The 12,386-nt window shown below is 47.9% G+C and overlaps 1 protein-coding gene across 1 annotated transcript in view; it reads right to left on the bottom strand.

The window, feature by feature from the left end:
- Nucleotides 1-917: 917 nt before the first annotated feature.
- Nucleotides 918-12,386, bottom strand: part of LOC144102646 (sodium-coupled monocarboxylate transporter 1-like) — a 63,980-nt gene continuing 52,511 nt past the window's right edge. The window contains exons 9-14 of the mRNA XM_077635862.1: nt 12,209-12,297; nt 10,579-10,688; nt 5,799-5,866; nt 5,612-5,698; nt 3,564-3,748; nt 918-1,080 (exon numbers count right to left, since the gene is read on the bottom strand). Of these exons, the coding sequence (XP_077491988.1) occupies nt 918-1,080; nt 3,564-3,748; nt 5,612-5,698; nt 5,799-5,866; nt 10,579-10,688; nt 12,209-12,297 (702 nt within the window). The remainder of the gene's footprint in view (nt 1,081-3,563; nt 3,749-5,611; nt 5,699-5,798; nt 5,867-10,578; nt 10,689-12,208; nt 12,298-12,386) is intronic.

Genomic DNA, 12,386 nt, shown 5'->3' with positions numbered 1-12,386 from the left:
ACATGAAGGAGGAAGAAAGAACCACGTGTTCTTGACGCACTGTAAAGGGCATAGCATTGTAAGCGATGTAGTACATCATAATACACCTAAAACGTGCTAACTGGCAGTATGGTTAACTAATAATAATTTAATAGTAAATTTTCTGACAAGAAATGCTCTAATGGCGGCTAGTTGCTTGTCATTGGCGGTTGGTTGGTTTGACAAAGCATAGCGCGCCATCCTGACGATGAAGAATTTTTTAACTATTATTGTCAGGCTCCTTAATTATTGAGAGGCGTGTAGGCCACCGCAAGTAACCATTCATATCAGTTTCCAGAATTTCGGAAACGCGGTTACCCTCGGCACTGTGGCCCAACAAAGCTTGCCTACATCGCACAAAAAATACATGCACTTTCGTGAAGCTTGAGGGCAGCAACCTCTCCAGTGCAGGTAACTCGTCGTCAGCCAAGAAGGGCTCATGAGACGCCAACAAACAAAGCTACAAGTAGTAAAAGCAGAAAAAGTGAATAATGTAAAAGATAAAAATGTGAACAAGCAACAGAGAGGAAAAAATTGAAATAGCTGTAAATTGATAAAAGTAGTGTATATACAGGGAGATGAATGGACGTATATATGCATGATTAAAGATGGGTATAAGATTAGAAGTTTAAAAAGATAACGTGGTGAATAGGGCAAAGTTCCGTACATCAACGTACAAAAGGCGGGTTAGTTCGATGACACAGAAATGGAAGGCGCGCGCTAACGCACTTGTATTTGAATAATTAAAAAATGCTTCCTTATAGAAATCTTTTTACTTTTCGCCAGTGTATACACGAAACGCTTTATAGCCGTCAGTCCGGTCGCCTAGCTGCGCACTGAGGTGAGCGCTCTCTTATTATCTGTGCCGTACAACATTGACACTTGAAATGTCCTCACGGTCAATCCTGGACGAAATTAGTTACTGGGTTATCTGACTCAAAGGTGCAGTGCACCCGCTCACCTGTAGCCAGACTCAGGGCTGTCCCCAAGAGCATCGTGAGCAGCAGTCCCATGAAAGCGATCCACAAGAACGACACCTGATACAGCGGGAAGACGTCCGAGCTGCAAATGAAAACGAAACAAAAGAAAATTACAGCCGCCCACACTCAGGGTACGAGGCGTCATCAGTGTTAGCTAGTGCGCGAAGTCATTTAACACAATGACGACCCCAAGCACGGCTGACAACGCCACTGAATCCACACAGATAGCCACAATAGCATGTGAATGATTGGACGGATCCGTGGGCGGATTCGTGACTGTCCGAGTTTGAGCCCCCGGTTCCTATTCGATTCCCGATGTAGTCTTTCGCCGAACGGTGGGCACTAGTGCGGAGTGGCCGTGTAGCCGAGCCGGCAGATTTCTACAAAGCTGTACACTTATCTGTCTTATGGGGCTTGCATGCGGCATGCAGACGGGACAGCTACGACGACAGCGCGAAACCAGAGGAAATAGGCAAATACAGCTGGCGCTGCCAACAGTGCAACGCACCACCTACGCGACCGCGTATAGAATGCGCGGCGACGACCAATGCCAATATATGGGCAATTTATAATTCTCTACATCCGTAGGCAAGGGAAAAGCAGTTCGCAATTGGTAGCGAGGTACTTGAAGAAGTAAGGGAATACGTCTACTTAGGGCAGGTAGTGACCGCTGATCCGGATCATGAGATGGAAATAACTATAAGGATAAGAATGGGGTGGAGCGCATATGGAAGGTTCTCTCAGATCATGAGTGGCAGTTTACTAATATCCCGCAAGAAAAAAGTGTACAACAGCTGTATCTTATCGGTACTCACCTACGGGGCATAAACGTGGAGGCTAACGAAAAGGGGCTTAAGTTAAGGACAACGCAGCGAGCCGTGGAAAAAAAAATTTTTAGGTCTAATATTAAGAGAACGGAAGCGGGCAGAGTGGGTGAGGAAACAAACTCGGGTTAATGGCATCCTAGTCGAAATCAAGAGGAATAAATGGGCTTGCGCAGGGCATGTAATGCGAAGGGAAGAGGACCGCTGGTCCATTATGGTAGCGGAGTGTACTCCAAAAGAAGGCAAACGTAGCAGGGGAGGGGCGAAAAGTTAGGTGGGAGGACGATATTAAATTCGTGGGCATACGGTGGGTGCAGCTGGCAAAGTACAGGCTTAATTGCAGAGACATGGGAGAGGCATTTGCCCTGCGGCGGGCGTAGGCAGGCTGATGATGATGACATTCGTAGATCGCGGGCGCCTTCGTACCATTCCTGGTGCCAGTGGTGCAGCGGTTAAGCGAGAAGCCACTGCTTTCAAACACTGCCATCGGTGGGGCTTGCGAGACCTTGGTTGCGCTTCCGGAGCAACCTGTCCCGACCAATCACTAAGTGAAATGCCACCTCACACAGTAACACGATGGGACCATGCAGACAGACTCACAACTGTGAAATCGGTGAGTGGGGTACTAGGTAATCTAGTCACCACCATGCCGTCAGATACAAATCTGTAAAAACGATTAAAGAGATGAGCCTTTATTGCCGAGATGTCTTGTGCACTGTTCCGCAACACGTTGGAGCAGTCGCTGTAAAACTATGCACACACATTCACACGCACTGTGCGCAGCGTATATAATTATGTGCGTGCCACCCATCTCCCTGCGCGCCGCTGTGTGTCGTCTCTTCTCGGCATATGGTTCTGTACGCTCTGCTCTGTCTTCCCTATTCATTCTCTCTCTCTCTCACTTCCCTCTTCTCGTGTTCGAAATGGAAGGAGAAGAGACGATGACCCCGACGACATGGAAGGACACGGTGGCCAGGGCAGCGTGAAACAAGGGCAAATAGACATTGTTATACCAGCGCAAAGACCGACAAAGAAGAAAAGAGATAACAACGCTACGCTGCCAGGAGAGCGCTCAATACTTAAGGGTTTCTGTCGTCAACTTGGTAGTCTATCCTCCCCGCAGCAAAGCATGTGGTTGCGCTCTCGATCAGCCCCACATCCCTCCCAAGCCAGGCACTCTTCAGGCCCTTGGCCTCCCCCGTACTCCAAGCTCTGCATCGTACCCTTTCACCGCAACATGTTCCCGACCCTTCACTAATGAGTGAGTCTATAGTTATAACGAGTCAGCTATTATGAAGCACTCGTGAAGGACAGGGAGACTTACGGATCCAGCACATATGTGTGGCGCTGACGGTCCAGCGCTTAGACAAGCTCTCCTATTTGCGCTACTTTTGGGAGCCGGATAATTCAGTGGGGTGGCAGTGTTTATTAGTCCATCGAGTTGGTGCCAAATGTCTCTTCCATTCCCAACTCAACCTGATGTGGTTCCTGACGGCATAAATGTTTGACCGCCGCGCATCAGTGGCGTTTGGTGCCGCTATATAACAACGTTCCAAAACTTCGTCACTGGAAAATTGGTGCACTGACGTGTGAATAAATGCGAATGCCTACGGTTTGAGAACATAGCTCTCGCGTGCTACGTATGCTAAGAACCAAACAATCTAGATTGGGGCATGCAAGGTGTGCAGTAAGCGCCGTAGTCACTTATTATCTGCGTTGCAAGTTTGGGTACGGCACCAACCTTTGGGGCAGTGACCCATCTACCCGCGCGGTGACACCGGAGCCTTCCTCGGTGTGGTTGGCCTCCAGTGGACATCGGTCCAGTGTCCCTGGTATAACGACTGAGTGCGACGCGCCGGCCAGCATCCGGCCCACAGCGTGCCACAGCTGGAACGCGCACACGAGCAGGCATGCGCATGCTGTTCCCTGCAATGTAAAGCATCCTGTTAAAACATGTTGCCCTGTTCCGAAAGCAGATTCGCGGGTTCGTATACTCCAAACAGCATAGTGCGGCTGAACAGTGGGCACAGATGTTTGTGCTGTGCGGTAATAAAAACGTCTACAATCCGGCTGCCCCATGCAAGGCGAGCAGAGCATGCGCAACAGCCGCATCACAACTCACAGCGAATAGTACACTCAAGATACACATCCACCGTGACCGGCCTAAAAAAACGAATTCTTTTTTGAGTAAGCGCACCGAGGTTGTGCTAATGCAGTCCTGGGCTGACAAACTGATATGGTATGTTTTCAAGATTTCTCGCTCTTGTTTTCTCTTGCCTCTACCAAGAATAGTTACATTGCTGAACAGTGGATAACATCCACGTTCATTGCAATGGCTAGGCAAGTCGAGAAGGAATTCGCTTTTTTAGGCCGTTCACTGTAGATGTGATATTTTGTGTGCCCTATGAGCTGTGAGTTGTGATGCGGCTATTACGCATGCTCTGCTATCCTTCCTGGGACTATGCTTTGTCTAATTAATCTCAGTTGATAGTCCAGTCGTTGTGGCGTGAACACTCCTTCTCTCGTCCCTTGTCTTTTGTGACTGTTTTTTTTCTTCAAGTTATTATGAACCAACGGGCCCGCATTTCAACGCTTAAGCAAGGCGGATTTAGGTCCTGCGAGGATCAACGATCGACGGATCCTAAGAAAACTCCTAGTATCGTTGATCTTTGGTGTGGTTGTCCAAAACCGCTTTGACCAATCATTTCATTCCTGAGAAGTCGAGCACCACGAAGAATTAAAAAACTGGTGGGTGCACGGTGGTATAGGGTGGCCTTACAAAGATGTAAGGCGCGGATGCTCAGACCACTTGGCCACAGCTGCGGTACTCAACAAATCTCACTACAAGCACGGAACTTTGAAGAACTCGTCTGGACATGAAACACAGAATGTCGATGGGCCCGGCGTGGAGTCCTGGTGTTGAATGTATACTGATAGTGCAGCCTGGTGAGAAGATATAGCGGATTTCGCGCGTTTTGAGGCGGCTAGTAGATGTGGTGGCCAGGGACCATCGGTTGCGTGTTACGACCGCGTGGTGTGTAGCCTGTACAGCGATCGCCTCTTGCAGTATATCACATCCGTCCTCTTGAACTCCCTTCAGAGTGGCGCGGAAAAAATCCTTTAAGGACGTGCTCACAGCTGTAGATGGAGAAATTTTTAGACCACGCAATGTCGAGCCATATACGCATCTCGTCAGGGGTCGAAAGTTATTTCTATCGCTTGATGAGATATCCTACATTCAATTGCCTGCCTTTTCGTTAGCCCCGGGCCAGCACATGAAATCTGGACAAACGCTTCCAGTTTGCGCGACCGCTGCCTTGTGTCGAATACCGCTCAACGCTCAAAATCATCGCGGGAATTTGGAATGTTGGGTAGTTCTTATGACCCGCCGCGGTGGCTCAGTGGTTAGGGCGCTCGGCTACTGATCCGGAGTTCCTGGGTTCGAACCCGACCGCGGCGGCTGCGCTTTTATGGAGGCAAAACGCTAAGGCGCCCGTGTGCTGTGCGATGTCAGTGCACGTTAAAGATCCCCAGGTGGTCGAAATTATTCCGGAGCCCTACACTACGGCACATCTCTCTTCCATTCTTCTTTCACTCCCTCCTTTATCCCTTCCCGTGCGGCGCGGTTCAGGTGTCCAACGATATATGAGACAGATACTGCGACATTTCCTTTCCCCCCAAAACCAATTATTAATTATTAATTCAGCCGGCGAGAAGCTGTGCGCCAGCTTTGGTAGAGCTGCACGCGAAGTATGATATCGGGTGTGAGTATACGTCGATGAAGCATACCTTTGCGTTGACCCAAGGCGACGACATGGCGAGCAAGACGAGGCCCGCGAACGGACCCCCAGCGGTTGAGTACAGGGAAAGGAAGAGCTGCCGACAAAAAGTAACTGAGTTCGGAAAGAACACACAGCAGCCACGGGTAAACAGTGGCTGTAAAAAGAACTCCCGAGAAGCAAGAAATCGTACGTACCTTGGCTGCAGCACCCATGTAAGGCACAGCAGTGGCAAAAAACGTCATTATGATGCCACTTGCGAGGGCTGAAAAGATTTCTTCCTTGTATTAAATTGTTTGCACAACGTGCGGTGCAGGCCAAACATTGTACGAAAATCGCAATGCTGCTATGCATTGGGAGAGGTCGAAAAAAAAACTACGGCTTTTATGCTATTAAAATTAACAAAAGGATTGAGCAAAAACATCGTTTCTAAGGTCGCATTGTTCCCTGAACGTTTCCTTCCAGACAGTATCTAAAATGCCAATGGCTCAAAACGCAGGACAAAAAAGGATTGCCGGATAATACTGCAGCTCACTTTGGTTATAGCTTACAGTGCTACGAGCATGGCGTCAGAGACATTAAGTAGGTCACTAGGTGCGATGGCGGCAATGCAGGGGTTGCATAAAGGGAGCAAATGTTTCAAATACAAATTGCGCCTCTGCTGCGATACTAATGTGCAATGAAGAACGGGAAAAGAGCGTTGAGTTTTCCTTCTGCGAAAAATGACCCCCCCTCCCCCTTCCTGTGGTATCTGTGTTCGCGGCAGGTGAGCAGATTCCTTCTCTGCTTCGTTGTTATTTCGGCATTGTAGTAGTAATGCGGCAGGATTAAACACCTGATCGGGGAAAAAAATGTGCCGTTGGTCATAAAAGTCCCCCATTCGCTGAAGAGAAGTGATGTCACCAGACGGGATAAATCCCATTAAATGAGTTAGCAGCTTCTAATATTATCGCATTGCTAACACCCAAGCTAATTAGGTGTCCCTATGAGTTTTTCTATGTATTACTACATTTTCTGCTTTCGTTCCGCGCTCACGGAGCCTTGTGCTTTATCGCGGTGTTCAGCCCGACAACAGATTCATCATTTCGACGCATAACTTCATTTTCTCTTTGTACGCGCCCCTTCGCAAATACTCCCAAAGTCGTGGCGCAAGCATGCCGCTCTGTAAACGCCCTGTAAACAGGGAGTAGCAGATGAAAGGGGACAGCCCCTTCCCTGCATTGTTCCGCTGCTCCTTGCGCTGTCACGCTAGCAGGGTCACGAGAATCGACCGACGCCATTGGCTGTAAGGGGGTCCTTTGTCCAGGAAAAATAATAATAATAATTGGTTTTTGGCGAAACGAAATGGCGGTTATATCGTTGGACACCTGAACCGCTCAGCAAGGGAAGGATGGAAGTAAGGGAAGGAGGGAGTGAAAGAAGAAAGAGGTGCCGCAGTGGAGGGCTCCGGAATAATTTTGACCACCTGGGGACCTTTAACGTGCACTGACATCGCACAGCACACGGGCGCCTTTGCGTTTCGCCTCCATCGAAACGCAGCCCCCGCTATCGGGTTCGAACCCGGGAACTCCGGATCAGAAGCCGAGTGCCGTAGCCACAGCCTCCGCGGCGCCGCTCGGCCCCCCGTGGCGGGTGACCAGGAAAAACCGGTTCGTTCTTGAGAGAGAGAGAAAAATAACTTTATTGGCGCCAAAAATTGGTCGATTCAGCGGGACCCGGTTATATTCATGTGGAAGTTCCGAGTCTTCCAAGGGTGGTGCCCTTATTGCAGGGCCCCACTGAGTCTTGGTGCCTCATACGCATGCTGGACCAGTCCTTTTTGGACCACCAGCACGCTGCTGGTGAGCAGGCTCTCCCACTGTTCCACATAGTGCTCTTTTAGTCTATGGAAGGAATAATTGTTTTTACACTCCCATGTAATATGGTATAAAGTGGGGGTGGCTCCACACCACTTGCATGTGTTCGCGTACTGGTTCGGAAACATTTTGTGAAGTATGTGTAAGTTACGAAAGCTTCCTGTTTGCAGTCTACGCCAACCGACTACCTCATATTGCGTTAATAGCTGTTGTGGTGGAGGATACGCTATCCTCTGTCCTCTGTAGAGATTTAGGATTTCCGCCTACGATGGTTCCACCGTGTGGTGGGCTCAGGGTCACTTGATGTATCTGCTCGGTTGGTAAGCTCGCGAGCTAGATCGTCGGCCCTCTGATTCCCAGTCACCCCGGTGTGCCCCGGCACCTAGAAAACTTTGTGTTGAATTTCTTTGTTTGGGGGTCCCGCCTGGAGGATGATGCGTAGCGCTCCCTTGCTGATCCTACCATTAGTGTAGTGCCTGCATGCTTCTTTGGTGTCGGTGATTATTGTGAGCGATTTATTTCTGCGGTATCCTTCAGCTACTGCTAGTGCAACAGCAGCTTCTACCCCCCTCGGATACTCTGCAGCCGCTCTGTGATATACTGGTGACTAGGTCCCCTTGATGGTTCACAACCACCGATACTACTCTGTGTTCCTTCGTGTTTCTGTTCCATCGATGCAAAGCCGCATCTGTGTATACTACATTTGTTTTTTCAGCTAAGTGCTTTTCTACTTACTCTGCTCCCGCAGCCCTTCTCCCTGCGTGCAGATTAGGGTCCATGTTGCGAGGGATTGGGCACGCCCTGAGTGTTTGGCGAATGTTATCAGGTATGCCCGCAACCCTATCTTCCACTTCTTCACTTAAGTAGCCCAGCCTTCGGAGAAGCGCTCGGCCGGTGGTTGACTGCTGGAGCCTGTACATTTGGGCCCCTATTTGAGCTTCCTTTAGCTCGTCAAACGTATTGTGGACTCCCAACTTGGGGAGCTTCTCGTTTGGCGTATTTCTTGGTAGATTTAGGGCCGTCTTGAAAGCCTTCCTGATTAAACTGTCTGCTTGTTCTTTTTCGTGCTGTGTCATCTTGTGGTAGGGGAGTGAGTATGCTATGCGGCTGACCACCAGGTTCTTGACTAACTTGATCGTGTCGCTCTCCTTCATGCCAAATCTTCTCTGTGATACTCTGGTGATCATTCTGCTGACCTGTTGCATTGATTGTTGAAGAAGGCTTAGGGTGTGGCTGCACTTCCCGCTGCTTTGAAACCACATTCCCAACACTCTGATCATGTTGCGTTCCGAGAGGACCTCCCCTTCAATTCTTATGTTGTATATTTCTTTGGATGGTCTCTTGCCCACTCATAGAATTTCCGACTTCTCGGTGGAGCATGCCAGGCCTCTCTCTCTGACGTAGTTCTCCACGCATGTGGCTGCCTGTTGCAGAAGATCTTGTTTTTGCCCTGGGGAGCCCTGGCTGATCCAGATCGTTATATCATCGGCGTACATAGCGTGCTGTATCCCTTCTATCTGGCTCAGCTATCTGCCTAGCCCAATCATGGCTATGTTGAAGAGGACCGGCGAGATCATTGAGCCTTGCGGGGTGCCTTTGTTTAGTGTTTAGAAGACCTTGCTGCGTAGGTCACCCAGTCCAACCGTATCTGTGCGGTTTGACATGAAGGCCCTTACGTAGTCGTGTACTCTTCTTCCGCGATTGGTGCTGGTTAGCCCTTCCATGATGGCGTCATGACTGACGTTATCGAACGCGCCCTTGATGTCCAGTGCCATGATGATGTTCTCCCCTGTTTTTAGGGTGGCTTCTGCGACTTCCTCCTTGATCTGCAAGAAGATGTCCTGCGTCGATAGATTTGTTCTGAAGCCGAACATACTGTGCGTGTACAGATCTTCATCTTCCAGGTATTGGTGTATTCTCCTTATGATGACTCTCTGAAAAAGCTTTTCTAGGCACGACGTGAGCGAGATAGGGCGCAAAGTTTTTATCTCCAAACTGTTTATCTTCGTTCTAGAGTGGTATCCGACTATAACACGTGCAATTGAAACTCAGGCATACAACACATTTGCGTCCTTTTCAAGTGGAAATATAATAATAATAATAATAATAATAATAATAATAATAATAATAATAATAATAATAATAATAATAATAATAATAATAATAATAATAATAATAATAATAATAATAATAATATTAATAATAATAATAATAATAATAAAAATAATAATAATGATGATGATTATGGATTTTTATGGCGCAAGGGCAGCTATGGCCAAAGAGCGCCATGTCACAAGGTATTTTTTCTTTTTCTCAAGGTGGGGTCAGAGACCCATTTCCCAAGCATTTCACCCTAAATAAGCCGAGCACCAGACCAGGGGAAAGCTTGTACCCATTGTATCACCGGTGGGTACCCGGCGGCACTGGGGATCGAACCCCGCACCTCCCGCATACGAGGCGGATGCTCAACCACTTGGCCACCGCTGCGGTCAATAATAATAATAATATTAATAATAATAATAATAATAATAATAATAATAATAATAATAATAATAATAATAATAATAATAATAATAATAATTGGTTTTTGGGGAAAGGAGATGGCGCAGTATCTGTCTCATATATCGGCGGACAACTGAACCGCGCCGTAAGGGAAGGGATAAAGCAGGGAGTGAAAGAAGAAAGGAAGAAAGAGGTGCCGTAGTGGAGGGCTCCGGAATAATTACGACCACCTGGGGATCTTTAAAGTGCACTGACATCGCACAGCACACGGGCGCGTTAGCGTTTTGCCTCCATAAAAACGCAGTCGCCGCGGTCGGGTTCGAACCCGGGAACTCCGTATCAGTAGCCGAGCGCCCTAAGGAAATGGTGCAGTATCTATCTCATATATCTTTGGACACCTGAACCGCGCCGTAAGGGAAGAGATAAAGGAGGGACTGAGTGAAGAAAGGAAGAAAGAGGTGCCGAAGTAGAACTCCGGTCGTGATTCAGGTCACCTATCTACTCGTGAAGTTTTTGGACACTATGGAAGATCATTTTGGCGCTGCAGTGGCACTGTAATACTAGCATGTCGGCTTAAGCCTTTCATATCCCTGAAGGAGATGTGCAGTAAGCTTCGCACCTAGCAGCCGCACCATGATGACCGCCTTGCGCTCGCCCATTTTGACAAAGGGCGTGACCACATCGATGTTGAAGATTGCAGCGTGGGAGTTGACGACGGAGGAGACTGTGCTGAAAAACGAGATACCAAAGAATGAAGGGTTCACGACACGTTAATATTATGGTTACGAGATTTTGTTTTTTTACATTGCAAATAACGTTTAAGTCTGTCAGCGGAGGCCCACTTTCATCCCTTCTGAACACTGACAGCTATTTGAACAGCAAGATTACTTCTAATGGCAGCGTCTATTGATCGCCTGATGTGCAACAATCTTACAGCAGATGAAAGCTTTGTCTTTACAGGGAAAACATTCTCCTTTTCAGTGCATGCAATCACAGTCTCAGTTATGGCCGTTAATTGTTTCCTCCACCAACCGTTATAAGACTTTCCGAGTTGTAGTTATCGGTCGTGGATTTCCTTTACTCTTCGACGCGCCTGTTTCCAGTAACCTCGATTCTGGCGTCACGAAGTTACCGGAAATGCAAGACCTTACACTAAAGCTTGTACTCAGATATCCTGTAAGAAAACATGGTCGAAATGCGTTTAGGAACAAATTAGATCACACCATTTGCTTGTGGCCACCACCCACTACTGCAGATGCGCATTGCCTTTCAGAGCGATGCACGACTACGGCACGCACGTACTACACAGCCGGATGAAAGCGCGATCACTCTCATGATTGTTCTGCTAGTATGTAGCGCTACATAGACGCTTAGGCCTTGCGGACTTAGACAGCGCGCTCAACTTCACAAAAAATCCAAGCTTAACTGGCTTATAATGCCGCAGTGTTCAGGAAGACGCTATGGTTTGCTGGAGCTTGTGGCTAATTGGCAGAGCGAGTTAGCCAGGCATTACTTTATAATGTAGTGCTTTACCCGGTTTCCAAGTAGAAATTTGACAATTGAGGAGGGGTCACATCATAGCTATTACCTTATTATGAAAGCAGGGTAAAGAAGTATCGCAAGTGTTTCCAAACGAAGCAAAACGCTGTAAGCCTTCGGCATCATTGTGCAGGAGACCGCACCAGAGAAGACGAACACAAGGACAACTAGTACTTCGTTTGAGCTATACTTGGTTGTAACGAGACACAATTGCATAAATCCGAATTGGTGGAAAGACACGTGCCAGGACGAACACAGAGAGACAGGACTGGCGCCAACTACAAGCAAAGTTTATTTTTCGGAAAAAAAGCCATAACAAACCACACAGGTGTGGTGGCAGTCCTGTCTCTGCGTGTTCGTCCTCTTGTCTTCGCGCCAGTTATTTTTGTGCAGTTATGACAAGTACAAAGGAATGACTGTACCGAAGAAGAGCGTTCTACTGTTCCATCTTTGCTTTGTGTATATATATTCGACTTATACTAAGCACTATGACGCAGTTTACAGCCCAATGAACAACTAACTAGTCGCCGTCACTTCACTCAGGGGCCTCCATATACCCTGGAGAAATTGCGGTCTTGGTGATGTCTGCGGGAGGCAGAACCTTTGTTAGGACACGCATTCGACTTGTTACGTGAAGGATCGCTTAAATGTGGCATCACAGCAATTCGTTGGTGACCAGCACTCCAGGTGAGTGTATGTAGGAATCTTACCTTGTGGAAGCGCCAAGAAGTCCTGCCAGAAATAAGCCTCTGAGCATGGTAACTTCGGAGAGGCGCTCTTTTATAAAATATGGAACAATCTGAACCACGAGAGAAAAAAAAAACAAAGAAAAGATAACGTTAAGAGATAATGATCGAAATTGAAGCCTCATTTTCGAGTAAGGAGCTC

This window comes from Amblyomma americanum, chromosome 8, assembly GCF_052857255.1.
Source record: "Amblyomma americanum isolate KBUSLIRL-KWMA chromosome 8, ASM5285725v1, whole genome shotgun sequence".
Taxonomy (NCBI): Eukaryota; Metazoa; Arthropoda; class Arachnida; order Ixodida; family Ixodidae; genus Amblyomma; species Amblyomma americanum.
The sequence above is the reverse complement of the archived record's forward strand: the minus strand, read 5'-3'. Positions and strand labels throughout refer to the sequence as shown.